At 45.5% G+C, this 18,222-nt stretch overlaps 1 protein-coding gene across 1 annotated transcript in view; it reads right to left on the bottom strand.

Moving 5' to 3' along the window:
• The window catches only part of LOC122919453 (histo-blood group ABO system transferase-like), a 41,790-nt gene extending 25,852 nt beyond the window's left edge, over nt 1-15,938 (bottom strand). The window contains exon 1 of the mRNA XM_044268497.1: nt 15,852-15,938. Coding sequence (XP_044124432.1) covers nt 15,852-15,867 — 16 coding nt within the window. The 5' untranslated portion in view covers nt 15,868-15,938. The remainder of the gene's footprint in view (nt 1-15,851) is intronic.
• Nucleotides 15,939-18,222: the final 2,284 nt, after the last annotated feature.

The following is an 18,222-nucleotide window of genomic DNA, read 5'->3' as shown; positions in this document are numbered from 1 at the left end:
AGGTGAGTAGTAGCCTGGACAGAGGGGTGGCTGTGGATATAGTGAGGTGAGTGTTAGACTGGACAGAGGGGCGGCTGTGGATGTAGTGAGGTGAGTAGTAGCCTGGACAGAGGGGCGGCTGTGGATGTAGTGAGGTGAGTGTTAGCCCGGACAGAGGGGCGGCTGTGGATGTAGTGAGGCGAGTGTTAGACTGGACAGAGGGGCGGCTGTGGATGTAGTAAGGTGAGTAGTAGCCTGGACAGAGGGGTGGCTGTGGATATAGTGAGGTGAGTGTTAGCCTGGACAGAGGGGCGGCTGTGGATGTAGTAAGGTGAGTAGTAGCCTGGACAGAGGGGTGGCTGTGGATATAGTGAGGTGAGTGTTAGCCTGGACAGAGGGGCGGCTGTGGATGTAGCGAGGTGAGTAGTAGCCTGGACAGAGAGGCGGCTGTGGATGTAGCGAGGTGAGTAGTAGCCTGGACAGAGAGGCGGCTGTGGATGTAGTGAGGTGAGTGTTAGCCCGGACAGAGGGGCGGCTGTGGATGTAGTGAGGCGAGTGTTAGACTGGACAGAGGGGCGGCTGTGGATGTAGTGAGGTGAGTAGTAGCCTGGACAGAGGGGCGGCTGTGGATGTAGTGAGGTGAGTGTTAGCCTGGACAGAGGGGCAGCTGTGGATGTAGTGAGGTGAGTAGTAGCCTGGACAGAGGGGTGGCTGTGGATGTAGTGAGGTGAGTGTTAGCCCGGACAGAGGGGCGGCTGTGGATGTAGTGAGGCGAGTGTTAGACTGGACAGAGGGGCGGCTGTGGATGTAGTGAGGTGAGTAGTAGCCTGGACAGAGGGGCGGCTGTGGATGTAGTGAGGTGAGTGTTAGCCTGGACAGAGGGGCAGCTGTGGATGTAGTGAGGTGAGTAGTAGCCTGGACAGAGGGGTGGCTGTGGATGTAGTGAGGTGAGTGTTAGCCCGGACAGAGGGGCGGCTGTGGATGTAGTGAGGCGAGTGTTAGACTGGACAGAGGGGCGGCTGTGGATGTAGTGAGGTGAGTAGTAGCCTGGACAGAGGGGCGGCTGTGGATGTAGTGAGGTGAGTGTTAGCCTGGACAGAGGGGCAGCTGTGGATGTAGTGAGGTGAGTAGTAGCCTGGACAGAGAGGCGGCTGTGGATGTAGTGAGGTGAGTGTTAGCCCGGACAGAGGGGCGGCTGTGGATGTAGTGAGGCGAGTGTTAGACTGGACAGAGGGGCGGCTGTGGATGTAGTGAGGTGAGTAGTAGCCTGGACAGAGGGGCAGCTGTGGATGTAGTGAGGTGAGTAGTAGCCTGGACAGAGGGGTGGCTGTGGATGTAGTGAGGTGAGTGTTAGCCTGGACAGAGGGGCGGCTGTGGATGTAGTGAGGTGAGTGTTAGCCAGGACAGAGGGGCGGCTGTGGATGTAGTGAGGTGAGTGTTAGCCCGGACAGAGAGGCGGCTGTGGATGTAGTGAGGTGAGTGTTAGCCTGGACAGAGGGGTGGCTGTGGATGTAGTGAGGTGAGTAGAAGCCTGGACAGAGGGGCGGCTGTGGATGTGGTGAGGTGAGTGTTAGCCTGGAAATAGGGGCGGCTGTGGATGTAGCGAGGGGAGTAGTAGCCTGGACAGAGGGGCGGCTGTGGATGTAGTGAGGTGAGTAGAAGCCTGGACAAAGGAGCGGCTGTGGATGTAGTGAGGTGAGTGTTAGCCTGGACAGAGGGGCAGCTGTGAATGTAGTGAGGTGAGTATTAGCCTGGACAGAGGGGTGGCTGTGGATGTAGTGAGGTGAGTAGAAGCCTGGACAGAGGGGCGGCTGTGGATGTAGTGAGGTGAGTGTTAGCCCGGACAGAGGGGCGGCTGTGGATGTAGTGAGGTGAGTGTTAGCCCGGACAGAGGGGCGGCTGTGGATGTAGTGAGGTGAGTGTTAGCCTGGACAGAGGGGTGGCTGTGGATGTAGTGAGGTGAGTGTTAGCCTGGACAGAGGGGTGGCTGTGGATGTAGTGAGGTGAGTAGAAGCCTGGAAATAGGGGCGGCTGTGGATGTAGCGAGGGGAGTAGTAGCCTGGACAGAGGGGCGGCTGTGGATGTAGTGAGGTGAGTAGAAGCCTGGACAAAGGAGCGGCTGTGGATGTAGTGAGGTGAGTGTTAGCCTGGACAGAGGGGCAGCTGTGGATGTAGTGAGGTGAGTATTAGCCTGGACAGAGGGGTGGCTGTGGATGTAGTGAGGTGAGTAGAAGCCTGGACAGAGGGGCGGCTGTGGATGTAGTGAGGTGAGTAGTAGCCTGGACAGAGGGGCGGCTGTGGATGTAGTGAGGTGAGTGTTAGTCTGGACAGAGGGGCGGCTGTGGATGTAGTGAGGTGAGTAGTAGCCTGGACAGAGGGGCGGCTGTGGATGTAGTGAGGTGAGTAGTAGCCTGGACAGAGGGGCGGCTGTGGATGTAGTGAGGTGAGTGTTAGTCTGGACAGAGGGGCGGCTGTGGCTGTAGTGAGGTGAGTAGTAGCCTGGACAGAGGGGCGGCTGTGGATATAGTGAGGTGAGTAGTAGCCTGGACAGAGGGGCGGCTGTGGATGTAGTGAGGTGAGTGTTAGTCTGGACAGAGGGGCGGCTGTGGATGTAGTGAGGTGAGTAGTAGCCTGGACAGAGGGGCGGCTGTGGATATAGTGAGGTGAGTAGTAGCCTGGACAGAGGGGCGGCTGTGGATGTAGTGAGGTGAGTAGTAGTCTGGACAGAGGGGCGGCTGTGGATGTAGTGAGGTGAGTAGTAGTCTGGACAGAGGGGTGGCTGTGGATGTAGTGAGGTGAGTGTTAGACTGGACAGAGGGGCGGCTGTGGATGTAGTGAGGTGAGTAGTAGTCTGGACAGAGGGGCGGCTGTGGATGTAGTGAGGTGAGTGTTAGTCTGGACAGAGGGGTGGCTGTGGATGTAGTGAGGTGAGTGTTAGACTGGACAGAGGGGCGGCTGTGGATGTAGTGAGGTGAGTGTTAGCCCGGACAGAGGGGCAGCTGTGTATGTAGTGAGGGGAGTAGTAGCCTGGACAGAGGGGCGGCTGTGGATGTAGTGAGGTGAGTGTTAGCCTGGACAGAGGGGTGGCTGTGGATGTAGTGAGGTGAGTAGAAGCCTGGACAGAGGGGCGGCTGTGGATGTAGTGAGGTGAGTAGTAGCCTGGACAGAGGGGCGGCTGTGGATATAGTGAGGTGAGTAGTAGCCTGGACAGAGGGGCGGCTGTGGATGTAGTGAGGTGAGTAGTAGCCTGGACAGAGGGGCGGCTGTGGATGTAGTGAGGTGAGTGTTAGCCTGGACAGAGGGGCGGCTGTGGATGTAGTGAGGTGAGTAGTAGCCTGGACAGAGGGGTGGCTGTGGATGTAGTGAGGTGAGTGTTAGACTGGACAGAGGGGCGGCTGTGGATGTAGTGAGGTGAGTGTTAGCCCGGACAGAGGGGCAGCTGTGGATGTGAGGTGAGTAGAAGCCTGGACAGAGGGGCGGCTGTGGATGTAGTGAGGTGAGTGTTAGCCCGGACAGAGGGGCAGCTGTGGATGTAGTGAGGTGAGTAGTAGCCTGGACAGAGGGGTGGCTGTGGATGTAGTGAGGTGAGTAGTAGCCTGGACAGAGGGGCGGCTGTGGATGTAGTGAGGTGAGTAGTAGCCTGGACAGAGGGGCGGCTGTGGATGTAGTGAGGTGAGTAGTAGCCTGGACAGAGGGGTGGCTGTGGATGTAGTGAGGTGAGTGTTAGACTGGACAGAGGGGCGGCTGTGGATGTAGTGAGGTGAGTGTTAGCCCGGACAGAGGGGCAGCTGTGGATGTGAGGTGAGTAGAAGCCTGGACAGAGGGGCGGCTGTGGATGTAGTGAGGTGAGTGTTAGCCCGGACAGAGGGGCAGCTGTGGATGTGAGGTGAGTAGAAGCCTGGACAGAGAGTCACAGCAGGAACAGTAGACAGTTTTAAAAAGGGTTTTGATGAATTCTTAAAAGTAAACAACATTAATGCTTATGAAAACATGTCTCACTTTCTTTCTGGGATTCGCATCCCCACCTTTACCTTGGTTGAACTTAATGGACTTATAAGACATAAGTCCATCAAGTTCAACCAAGGTAAAGGTGGGGATGTGAATCCCAGAAGGAAGTGAGGCTTGTTTTCATAAGCATTAATGTTGTTTACTTTTATAAATTCATCTAAAGAATTCATCAAAACCCTTCTATCAACCGTATCAACTATGTAACTATATGTAACTATATGTAACTATATGCTTTGTATCCTAAGTATGGTAATGTATGGGAGTGACAGAGTTAACCAACTATGATATGACCTCAAGGGAAGCTGAGGTGTGGATGGTTTGCTCCACCCTAGCTCAATCTAGTAGGGGAGTCTGGTGTGGAGCAGTGAAGGAGGGAGAAGGCCAAGTCCATGTGCTCCACTCCTCAGTACTAGGTCTCAAGCTACAGAGAATAACCATCTCTGCGTGATCTACCGAGAGAGAATTATCTTTACAATGAAAAACTCCTGGAGAGGGAGCGCGAGAGGAAATGCTAGAATCTGTAACGGTCAAGAATAGTGATGAGCGGCCGGGGCAATATTCGAATTTGTGATATTTTGTAGAATATTCATCATATATTCGCTAATTGGAGATTATATTCTTGATTGCGAAAATCGACAATGTAATATTCGCGTAATGCGTGCAAAATACAGACGTGGGTCACTTATGCTACATTTTTCAAGCTGGAATACGTTTCCTGAGACTGGAGAAAATGGTTGGCACGGCAGAACATTAGAATAGCTTTATATGCAGATAGAGCGCCCCCATATATTTGTGCTTGCGAATTTTCGGCAATTAATGGTGCGCATATTTTTTCGCAATACGTGCAACTTGTGACATCACAGCACTGTGTCTGTAGCATGTATGTGTGGACAGCAGAACCTATCACACTGCCTAACACCCTGCACTGGGTGCATAGCTACACTATAGATCGGTCTACCTGCACTGACTGTCTGTATTATATATTTATAAGTTACTATCTAATGTAATAACACAAAGCACAGAGCACAGCATGGTCACTGCTCTCTCTTTCAGAACTGCAATACACTTTAGAAAATGTCTGCTGGGGAGGTTCTTATATAGTAAGAGTTGGGGCCACTTTTCTATTGGTTGCTTGGGATGTTACTAAGCTGTGACAAAGCCTTCGGATTGGCTCACAAGCTAGAAGAAGGGAGGGATGGTCAACTGTACGGTGTTAAAAAATAAAATAAAATGAATATTCATCATTCCGAATATATAGCACTATATTCTACATATTCAAGAATTCTCGAAGTGCTGATGTTCACATAAAAAAATCGCTTTTTGAATATTTGCGCTCAACACTAGTCAGTAAGAGATACCTCCCAACAAAGAGGAACAATAGTCGTGACGTAGCACGCCACAGCAAGTTCTATAATTCTAAGTGTTGTCTCCTCCCGATGCCTATCTTACATGCTCAACCCCAGTCCCCTTAGTGCCCCCACGTGGTAATTTCTCCTTCTTTTGTGCCCCCACACAGTAATTATCCCCCCTTAGTGCCGCCTTACAGAAGTTATGCCCCTTTAGTGCCATCACACAGTATGTATGCCCCCTTTGTGCCCCCACACAGTAGTTATACCCATATTGTGCTCCAACACAGTAGTAATGCCAATATTGTAACCCCACACAGTAATAATGCCCACATTGTGACCCCCACACAGTAATAATGCCCACAATGTGACCCCCACACAGTAATAATGCCCACATTGTGCCGCTATCTGAGAGACTTGCACTGTACGTGTTCTGAGACTGTTGCACTACAGTAACGAGAGATGTTTATTCTGTTAACCAGGCCAGATGTTACTAACTCCTACACCATACTCCAGCCATTGCACACCCTACATAAACATTAACACCAAGGGCACCCCAAACTACCATCAGGCAGGAGCCCGAACACCGGACTGTGCCAAAAGGGAAGGAAAGATGCACCTTACTTTCGCTGCTCTGGCCCTTAGGAGAAATGGTGTGAGGAAAGCCACTGTGATAGAATTTCTGCAGCCAGAGCCACTACCACTCCCATCCTCTGCTCCAGCTCCTCAGGGACTTGCTGCGCATGTTCTGTACTTTATGGATGCGGCGGTCTGCCAGCCTACCATCATGTTCTGTACTTTGTGGATGCGGCGGTCTGCAAGCCTACCATCATGTTCTGTACTTTGTGGATGCGGCGGTCTGCCAGCCTACCATCATGTTCTGTACTTTATGGATGCGGCGGTCTGCCAGCCTACCATCATGTTCTGTACTTTATGGATGCGGCGGTCTGCCAGCCTACCATCATGTTCTGTACTTTATGGATGCGGCGGTCTGCCAGCCTACCATCATGTTCTGTACTTTATGGATGCGGCGGTCTGCCAGCCTACCATCATGTTCTGTACTTTGTGGATGCGGCGGTCTGCCAGCCTACCATCATGTTCTGTACTTTATGGATGCGGCGGTCTGCCAGCCTACCATCATGTTCTGTACTTTGTGGATGCGGCGGTCTGCCAGCCTACCATCATGTTCTGTACTTTATGGATGCGGCGGTCTGCCAGCCTACCATCATGTTCTGTACTTTATGGATGCGGCGGTCTGCCAGCCTACCATCATGTTCTGTACTTTATGAATGCGGCGGTCTGCCAGCCTACCATCATGTTCTGTACTTTATGGATGCGGCGGTCTGCCAGCCTACCATCATGTTCTGTACTTTATGGATGCGGCGGTCTGCCAGCCTACCATCATGTTCTGTACTTTATGGATGCGGCGGTCTGCCAGCCTACCATCATGTTCTGTACTTTATGGATGCGGCGGTCTGCCAGCCTACCATCATGTTCTGTACCATATGGCGGCTGCTCCCGCTAAAGCTGTTATTGCCACTTCCATTACAGCTACACAGTCGCCACTACTGCTACCTCTAAACAGCCACACACATACATTTACTACCTTGCCTGTTTCATTCATGTGTTGCTTTTGCTGCTGCCGCTACTATTGTGGCCACGTGCCACTATTACCCTACCCATTCCACATCCACACTGCACTACTGCTGCTCCTAATCAAAAGAGAGAATTTTTCTAGGCTCGTTCAGGACAGTTAACGCTTGTGCATGTATAAATATGGGCAGGCATTCTGACCCCTATAGGGCACAATTTTGGATGCTTGTGCATAACAAGCCACTGTTCTGACCTTAATATGTGTGTGTATAAACAGGGCCAGGGATTTGCCCCCGTTGAGGCATACTTTTTGGATACTTGGTCTCAACAAGTCACAGTTTTTTCCCCATAACACTGTGTATGTGTAAACACCATATGCTCCCGATAAAGAACAATTGAAAAGCATAACACATGTGACGGCGCGGTGTGTTATTTTAACATGCTGTATGCTAACACCGTCAACCGCGTGTTTGCTCACAGCTATTTATGTCAGTGACATTGTTTGCTATTGCCATCATTGCTTTTAAGAACTTAGGGAGGAGGAAGAGAGCATAAATTAATTTAAAAATAATTACAAAATGTGATAACTTCCTTTCATAAAAAAATACATCTGAATCCAAGGAGACTACAGGGTGTTGGGTACCAATTTTCAGTGCAACTGGAGATACTTTGATTCACGTGGAATTGATACAGACACAAATCAAATTTTTTTTTTAAATTAATTTCAAGAAATTTACTTATCTCTGTTTTATAACCTGTTAGACCACCAAGGATTAAATTAGTCCTGGAGCACAAGGGTCACAGTTACCCATTAGACTAGTAAGGATATTATATAACCCACTAGACCACCTGGGGTTATTTTAATAGTTGGATCATTATCCGCTAGGCCACCATGGATATAATTACCCATTAGACTAGTAAGGATATGATTTAACCCTCTAGATTGTCAGGGATTATACTACACATCATTTATAAGACTAGTAAGAATATGATATAACCCACTAGACCACCAGGGATATAGTTTCTCACTAGATTAATAAGTATACTATATAACCTACTAGACCACCAGGGATTTTATTAGTCATTGGATCACCAGGGATATAATTACCCACTAGATTAATAAGTATAATATATAACCCACTAGACCACCAGGGATATTATTATTTTGTATTTCTTTTACTCACTTATATAACGCTACTACATTCCGCAGCGCTTTACAGACAATAACATCAAGCTGTCCCCAATGGGGCTCACAATCTATATCATTTACCACTAGATTAATAAGTATATGATATAACCCACTAGACCACCAGGGATTTTTTTAATCACTGGACCACCAGGGATATAATTTCTCACTAGATTAACCCCTTCACGCATTTGGACGTAACTGTACATCCAAATCGCAAATAATTTACTGCATTTGGACATACAGTCACGTCCAAACTGCTTACTGGGGCTGTGACACTATAAAGGGAGCAGAGACACCGGGGAGGCCAGTAAGGGATTAATCAGAGTGATCCCTTGCCGACAAGCGCTCTGATTGGTTAGTCTTTGCATACTAACCAATCAGAGCACTTTAGTGTTAAAATGCTAGTTTAAGGCTGTGATTTCCACGCTGGAGATCGCACCTTGAAATCGGGTAAGACCCCTTGTGTGCCCCCAGTGCCCCTGATCAAGTCTGTGGCCCCCCAGTGCCTCTGATAATGCCCCTCATATGCCTCCAGATGCCCCCTATGTCCCATGTAGCCGGCTTCACTGTGATCGCAGCGGCTTAGGAACGGAGACGCCGCCATCAGCAGAGAGTGTTAGCTGTAACTTACAGCTAACACTATGCTGCTATGGCCAAAAAACGGTGCTGGCACCGATCTCGGCCGTTTAACTTCATAGACGCCGCGGTCAGTATCCGCCCGCGGCATCCATGGGGTTGAGAGGGAGGGAGGCGTCCAAGCTGCCATGTACCTAAGGCTGATCAGACCCTGAGGGTAGTGTAAGTGTAGCACTGACTATACAGTGCATTGCAATAGATGAATATCCATCAGGCCCACTGGATCTTCAAGATCCAAATGGGTCTTGATAAATAAAGAAAAGTGTAAAAAAATTTTTATAAAAATTGTATTCATTTAGGTCATAAAAAAATGAAAAAATATAAATAAAACTACACATAATTGGTATCACTTATGTCCGTAATGACCTGATCTATAAAAGTATCATGTTACTAATCCCACACGGTGAACACCGTAAAAAATAATGTAAAAAACAATGACGAAATTGCTGTTTTTGTCACCTCACCTGCACATAAAAATAAATAACAAGTGATCAAAAAGTCATATGTACCCCAAAATGATTCCAATAAAAACTACAGCCCATCCCTCAAAAACAAGCCCCTAAATAGCTACATTGTAATAAAAATGTTATTGATGTGATGCAAAATATCATTTATTTTTAAAACAAAAGTGATTTTATGTAAAAGTAGTAAAACATAAAAAAACAATATAAATTTGGTATAGCCGACCCACAGAATAAAATTATCATATATTTAACGAAAGAGGAACTCCATAAAAAAAAAAAAAAAAAAAAGAAAACACTGACACAATTGCTATTTTAACCTACTTCACCTCCACACAAAAAATGGTATAAAAAGCGATCAAAAAGACTTATGTAACCCAAAATTATACCAATAAAAACTACAGCCCATCCCCGAAAAAAATAAAAACAGACAGCTACATGGTGAAAAAAATGTAAAAGTTATGGACTTTAGTATATGACGATGCTAAATATAATTTATTTTTAATACAAAAGTGATTTTATGCTGAAAAAGTAGTAATACATAAAAAAAATATAAATTTGGTATCACCATAACCATATTAACCCACAGAATCAAATTATCATATTTACCGCGAGAGGAACCCCATAAAAAAAAAACACTGACAGAATTGCCATTTTTACACACTTCACCTCCACAAAAATTTGCTATATAAAGTGATCAAAGAGACATATGCAGCGTACCAGACCGCGGGGCAACACATGAGTTATGGTGGGCCGATGGGGGTAGTAATTCACTCACGGTGAGCAGAGCCTCCCTGGGTCGGCGTGCAGTGGAGGGAAGGACAGCACTAGATCCTCCGGGGCACTCTCTATTGCAGGGAACACCAGCCAGATGGAAGTTAAGGGGCCCTTAATGGTGTGGGTGTTTAAGGTGCTTTGGTGGCTGGGCCCCTGTGTTTGTGACGCCAGCACCGTAAGGTGCAAATGTTGAGAGTAGTAGAAAGGATGAGGAGTCAGTTGTAAAACAGTTGAACATTTACTGAATCAATAGTCTCAGGACAGTTGGTACAGTTCATTTATACAGTGGATATAAAAAGTCTACACGCCCCTGATAAAAGGTCAGGTTTCTGTGCAGTAAAAAAATGAGACAAAGATAAATAATTTCTGAACTTTTTCCACCTTTAATGTGACCTATAAACTGTACAACTCATCGGAAAAACAAACTGAAATATTTTAGGTGGAGGGAAGAAAAAATATAAAAATAAATGTAATGTGGTTGCATAAGTGTGCGCACCCTTAAACTAATACTTTGTTGAAGCCCCTTTTGATGTTATTCCAGCACTCAGTCTTTTTGGGTAGGAGTCTATCAGCATGGCACATTTTGACTTGGCAAGATTTGCCCACTCTTCTTTGCAGAAACCCTCCAAACCTGTCAGATTGCGAGGGCATCTCCTGGGCACAGCCCTCTTCAGATCACTCCACAGATTGCGAGGGCATCTCCTGGGCACAGGCCTCTTCAGATCACCCCACAGATTGCGAGGGCATCTCCTGGGCACAGCCCTCTTCAGATCACCCCACAGATTGCAAGGGCATCTCCTGGGCACAGCCCTCTTCAGATCACCCCACAGACTGCGAGGGCATCTCCTGGGCACAGCCCTCTTCAGATCACCCCACAGATTGCGAGGGCATCTCCTGGGCACAGCCCTCTTCAGATCACCCCACAGACTTTCAATCGGATTCAGGTCTGGGCTCTGGCTGGGCCATTCCACAACTTTCATCTTCTTCTGGTGAAGACATTCCTTAGTTGATTTGGAGGTATGCTTGGGGTCGTTGTCCTGCTGAAAGATAAAGTTCCTCTTCATGTTCAGCTTTCTAGCAGAAGTCCGAAAGTTTTGTGCCAATATTGACCGGTATTTGGAACTGTTCAGAATTCCCTCCAGCTTAACTAAGGCCCCAATTCCAGCTGAAGAAGAGCAGCCCCTTGGCATGATGCTGCCACCACCAGGCTTCACTGTGGGTATGGTGTTTTTGGGCCAAACATATATTTTGGAATTATGGCCAAAAAGTTCCACCTTGGTTTCATGAGACCTTAACACCTTTTCCCACATGCTTTTGGGAGACTTCAGATGTGTTTCTGCAGAATGTCGCCCGGCTTGGATGTTTTTCTTGGTAAGAAGAGGCTTCCGTCTTGCCCCTCTGCCCCATCGCCCAGACATATGAAGAATACGGAGATTGTTGTCACATGGACCACACGGCCAGGACTGGCCAGAGATTCCTGCAGCTCCTGTAATGTTGCTGTCGGCCTCTTGGTCGCCTCCCAGACCAGTTTTCTTCTCGTCTTCTCATCAGTTTTGGAGGGACGTCCAGTTCTTGGTGATGTCACTGTTGTGTCATATTTCCTCCACTTGATGATGACGGTCTCCACTGTGTTCCATGGTAGATCTAATGCCTTGGAAATCCTTTTGTCCCCTTCTCCTGACTGATACCTTCTAACAATGAGACCCCTCTGATGCTTTGGAAGCTCTCTGTGGACCGTGGCTTCTGCTGTGGGAGGCGACTAAGAAAACCTCAGGAAAGACCAACTAGAGCGGCGGAGCTTTATCTGGGGTTAATCAGAGGCCCTTTACATGATGGCCGGTGTCTGCCGACTGCGATCTAACAGGATTCTGAATGTGATTGCTTCATTCTGAACACAGCTACATCCCCAATTATAAGAGGGTGTGCACACTTATGCAACCACATTATTTATTTATTTTTTGTCTTCTTCCCTCCACCTAAAATATTCCAGTTTGTTTTCCAATTGAGTTGTACGGTTTATAGGTCACATTAAAGGCGGAAAAAGTTCTGAAATGATTTATCTTTGTCTCATTTTTTTTACAGCACAGAAACCTGACCTTTTATCAGGGGCGTGTAGACTTTTTATATCCACTGTGTATATAGAGGACACATACAGGGGCGTGTAGACTTTTTATATCCACTGTATATTTGTCACTTTTTAACCTTCATGACTATTGATTTTATGAGCATTGAACTTTTATTACTTTATCTTATTGACCCTATTGGTCTGCATACAATTTCGCGTTTATACTCCCTTACGATTCACATTCTTACCCAATAATCCACACCTTCTCGCTGTCTTTTACCTATTGATCTCTTCACTGTCACTGCTCCTATACGTATTTGACACCAGAACCCCCTTCCATCTACTGGTTCCTGGAGTAGTCCTCGCTATAGCTGCCTTTAATATAGATATTCAAGACTCATTTACATATTACTAAAGGCTTGGCGCTCACCACCCCTTTCTTGCCGCCAGAAGATACCCTCTCAGCAGACATCGTTATTTTTCCGCACCTCTATAACCACTTGGGTCAGTAAATACATTCCAGAGCTATTACCACGTAAATGACACGTGTCAGATTTGAAAAATGGGGCTCCGGCATTTTGTCCAAAAGGGGTTAACACGATGTTTGCTAACACCGTCAACCGCGTGTTTGCTCACAGCTATATATGTCAGGGACATTATTTGCTATTGCCGTCATTGCGTTCAAGAATTTAGGGAGGAGGAAGAGAGCATAAATAAATTTTTAAAAATTACAAAATGTGATAACTTCCTTTCATTAACAAAAAAATCAGAACCCAAGGAGACTACAGGGTGTTAGGTACCAATTTATAGGGCAACTGGAGCAACTTTGATTCATGTAGAATCGATACAGACACAAATCAAATTCTTTAAAAAATTCAACAAATCGGACATGAAATTAATTTCAAGAAATTTGCTCATCTTTGTTTTATAACCTGTTAGACCACCAAGGATTAAATTAGTCCTGGAGCACAAGGGTCATAATTACCCATTAGACTAGTAAGGAGATTATATACTCACTAGACCACCTGGGGTTGTTTTAATAATTGGATCATTATCCACTAGGCCATCATGGATATAATTGCCCATTAGACTAGTAAGGATATGGTTTAACCCTCTAGATTGTCAGGGATTATACTACACATCATTTATAAGACTAGTAAGAATATTATATAACCCACTAGACCACCAGGGTTATAATTACCCACTAGATTAATAAGTATACTCTATAACCCACTAGACCTACAGGGATATTATTATTTTTTAATTTATTTTACTCACTTATATAACGCTATTACATTCCGCGGCACTTTACAGACACTAACATCAAGCTGTCTCCAATGGGGCTCACAATCTACATAATTTCCCACTAGATTAATAAGTATACGATATAACCCACTAGACCACCAGGGATATAATTACCCACTAAGTATAATATATAACCCACTAGACCACCAGGGATATAATTACCCACTAAGTATAATATATAACCCACTAGACCACCAGGGATTTTTATTCATCACTGGACCACCAGGGATATAATTTCTTACTAGATTAATATTTATATTATGTAACCCGCTAGACCACCAAGGATTTGATTAATCACTGGATCACCAGGGACACTCTCTATGACTCTACTTGGCCACTAGGGAAATCACTGGAAACGCTATTATCTCGCATTGCTCTAACCCTAGGCAATCTCTCATGCAGAGAGGCAGTGTCGCCATATAAAGCGCCCCTTCAGTTTTAAAATAATGGTTGAATTCCCCTTCACGGGCTGAAGATTTCAGTACTGGATGTTTTTGAGCAGCAATGTTGCCCTTGAGACATCAGAGAAGGACATTCTTCTGACACGTTAGCTCAAAACGCCTTTTTTTATATATTTTTTTTTATTAGTCTTCAACCTCCTAGAAAGTCAACTGACTTGTTCTGTTCCGCCATACTATTTCGTCAGAAGCTTGTGTGTGTGCCCCAACTGTTACCATTGCATGTTTAATCTAATTGCTCGGGTTGCTGATTAGACTGAAACCAGGCGCATCAGGTTCTAGTGAATTCCTTGCTGCCCTTCAGTGCGGTAAATCATTTGTTCTTTCAGGCATTAATTACATTGTGCAACCTGGGGGTTATTACACGCTCTGTACAATCGCTGCCCTGGAATCAGCCTTCTCTCCGGTTCTGATTATTTTTTTGATAATGTAACTAATAATGTGTTAGGGCTCATGCACACGAACGTATTTTATTTCCGCGTTCGTTCTTCTTTTTTTCATTTTTTTTACTCCGTGTGCATTCCGTTTCCGTATGTCCGTATTTCCGTTTCCGCAAAAAAAAGTCCTATGATTGTCTGCATGACGGACAAGGATAGGACTGTTCTATTAGGGGCCAACTGTTCGGTTCCGCAAAATACGGAATGCAAACGGACGTATTTTTTGCAGATCCGTGTTTTGCGGACCGCACAATACATATAGTAGATGTCGTAAGCTGTCATAGTAAGGCTACTTTCACACTTGCGCTTTTTTAATTCAAGTAGCTCACGCTCAGACAGCAGCACTGCGTCGTCTGAGAGTGAGCTGCAGCAACTGACTGTCCCTAGAGCCGCAGACATGGCTCCCTGAGGGGAGAGAAGCAAATTTCTTCCCTCTGCTGCCCCCTTTTTATTCCCGGCCGGCAATGAGGGTGTGGCTCCGCGGAAGCGTGGATTCACTTATGTAGGCGTGGTTTATCAGTTGGGGGCGTGGTCGGTGAGGTTCGGCTTTCTTGAGTGAAGGCAGTGGCCACCCTAGTCACCATTGACTTGCATTGTTTTCAGTGCCAGATCTGTTTTTTTCCGCTTTTGCGTCCCATCGCAATACGGAATGCTGACGGAAGGGAAGACACCCTGACGCATCCTGAACAGATTTCTTTCCATTCAGAATGCATGAGGTTTTTTTTCTGGTATTGAGATACTCAACGCAAGTGTGAAAGTAGCCAAAAGCTTATATTTAAGGCAAGCTACGGTATTTAACTGTTACTATGTACTAAATTTAAAAACATTGCCACGCACACACATAAATATTTAGAATTGCGTACCGTATATAGCGTTTAGATTTATAATTTGCAGATCTAGATGTTTATTTTGATATTTCTTGTATTTATAAATCTTTTATATTTGTATGTTTTTCACATCTATATCGTTTATAGATATCGATTTATTTATTTTTTACATGTATATCTGTGTATTTATTTATAAATTTATATGGTCTGTAAAAAATAAATAAATAAATCAGTGGCTAGGAATATACCCCTCTAGCGTCATAAAGTGACCTCCCCCGATATATCTCTTACGTACTAAATGACGAGACGTTTTGCTCCAATCCTTTGGCTTCCAGGTTTATCGGCAAAGGACCCTCCCTTACACAATGATTGGCGTCGGGAAGGAATATTTTTTTCCCATAAAATGAGAAAAATTTGGTTTTACGGCAGTTTTTTTTTTTTTTCCTTCCTCACCATCATTTTGCAGGATAAGAGGCTGAACTGGATGCACGGATGGATTTTTTTCAGCCTTACAAACAATTTTAATATGTTACTATACATTGCAATTACATATATCTGATAATTATACAATACGCCCGGCTCAGAGGATTCGATCTCTGATTTGCAGATGTAGCAGAGCTGCACGGTGATAGTTCAGTATTAGTAGCATGTAGGGGTTTTCCTGCAATCCTAGGTAAAAAATGATATTACGATGAATTACACCAAACTCAGCTCTGCTACATTTGTAGACCCCCTATCCCCCAGTTCCAGCTCTGTATAGATGCACTTACATTTCTCCTGCTGCATTCTGCCGGGCTGGGATGTTCATGGATCTGCTTAGGTGACTGCACTGGACTGAGCGGCTGCACAGGGACACATCAGGTGTGGGGCAGGCTCAGTCTCCAGTGTCATATGGGGAGTAACACTATACCTCCTCTGTAATCAGTAAGCCTCTATTCAGCTCTAATGCAGATGGTCTACAGAGCCGCACACAATACTGCACAATACCTGTTCTGTTCTGAAACAGCGTCTTTTATTAGAACCTGATCAAAGAAAGTAATTCCCACCCAAATTCTTGTTTAGGTCACAACAGGAGGACTTTCTTCGCCTTTCATCCAGACAACAGACAGGTTGTATAGTAAATGCCTCCATTATGGGGTACATACATTTTATTGGTGGGGAGAGAGGAACAAATTTATATTGTTTATTTATTTATTTTGTATGTGTTTCTATTTTTGCACAATAAAAATTTTAATTTAAAAACAATTTGTTTTTCTATTGCTGCATTCAAGGACCCATACCATATACATTTGTCTGCGGTTTTGCCATTTTGGTGCAAATATAACTTTTTAATGACTCTTTTTGTTTGTTTTTTTTGCTTTGTTTATTTATTATCTTATATATTTTTTTTTTTCCGTGTGTTTTGACTTTTGTACTTACGTTTTGAAATCTTTTTCTGAACATGTCAATACATGCGGGGGGCAGGGGGGGACACACACAGACAGTGGGTTCTGGCTTGTACATGCGTGATCCCTTTCATTGAATGTTTATGGCTGGCTGCTTATTTCTTTATCTTTCAGCAGAATACATTTATAGACTTTTTAGTCTGGAGAGAAATAGATTGAGCCTTGCTGTGTGATCTTTTGTTTGTCTCTTGTTTTATGGTTAAATCTAATTTTATGCACCACTCCGTTTTTTGCGTTCCGTATACGGTCCGTATACGGAACCATTCATTTCAATGGTACCGCAAAAAAAACGGAATGTGTTTCGTATGCATTCCATTTCCGTATTTCCGTTTTTCCGTTCCGTTGAAAGATAGAACATGTCCTATTATTGCCCGCAAATCACAGTCCGTGGCTCCATTCAAGTCAATGGGTCCGGAAAAAAAAACCGTTTCCGTTCCGTTTTTTCTGAACCATCTATTGAAAATGTTATGCCCAGCCCAATTTTTTCTATTTAATTACTGTATACTGTATATGCCGTATGGAAAAATGGAACGGAACGGAAACACAACGGAACCAAAAAAACGGAACAACGGATCCATTAAAAACACTGAATTAAACATACTGTAGTGTGAAAGAGGCCTAAGGCTGGATTTACACGTCCGTGGAACACGGACCATGAGATACCGGACTGGCATCCTGCTTAGTGCATTGGTTGCTTTGACGCTGTGCGCTTCCTGCTGCAGCCGCAGTACAGTAATAGATCAGACACGTGTACCATTGTGCAGTAGCAGGAAGCGCACGGCGTCATAGCAACCAATGGCGCAGTGCGCTCCTGCACTAAGCAGGATGCCAGTCCGCTATCTCACGGTCCGTGTTCCACGGACGTGTGAATGCAGCCTAAGGTAGGGTCCTAGCCTTTCCTCTCCCTGAGGGGAATTATGGAAACAGCACCCCCCCCCCCCCCTACCAAATTCTCAACCTACTCCATAGAAACATAGAAACATAGAATGTGTCGGCAGATAAGAACCATTTGGCCCATCTAGTCTGCCCAATATATCTGAATCCTATGAATAGCCCCGGCCCTATCTTATATGAAGGATGGCCTTATGCCTATCCCATGCATGCTTCTCACAGCCCTGCTGTTAGACATACTTTGAAAACATTACATGCAGCGCTACGAAACATACAGGGGAATACAGCGCCACTTACCTCTTACATCCAGCGGTCTCCTCTGAAGTAGACGTTCTCTTTCCTCATCTTCTCCATTCGGACCAGACCGACATGATGACTTCTTTTGTCTCTGCTGAGTTTGACAAACAGACATCTTAGTTTTCTAACTTCTCAACACTCCATCCTGCCACCCCCAATACTATCCTCTTAGTACCACACAGATAGTGTCCCTTCAGTAACTACTCACCTCCTCACAGGTGCAGGTGTGAGCCCAATGGTAACATGCAAATACATCACATTTACACTTGATTCATGTGCTTCCAAAAATCATAGGTTGTAACATTCATAAATGCATATCAATGTTTATAACGCTTATGATGTGTATATATCAATATAACCTGTGTGACGTATTCCTATATCCTGTGAATAATGCCCCCTGTGTAGCTGTTACATATAGTAGTTTTCTCATGTGAGACCCGGCGCTGCACTGGGATAGTGCGCGCCTATGCCCGGCGTACTCATGTTCCGACTGCGCATGGGCCGGACT

Source organism: Bufo gargarizans, chromosome 9, assembly GCF_014858855.1.
Source record: "Bufo gargarizans isolate SCDJY-AF-19 chromosome 9, ASM1485885v1, whole genome shotgun sequence".
Lineage (NCBI taxonomy): Eukaryota > Metazoa > Chordata > Amphibia > Anura > Bufonidae > Bufo > Bufo gargarizans.
The sequence above is the reverse complement of the archived record's forward strand: the minus strand, read 5'-3'. Positions and strand labels throughout refer to the sequence as shown.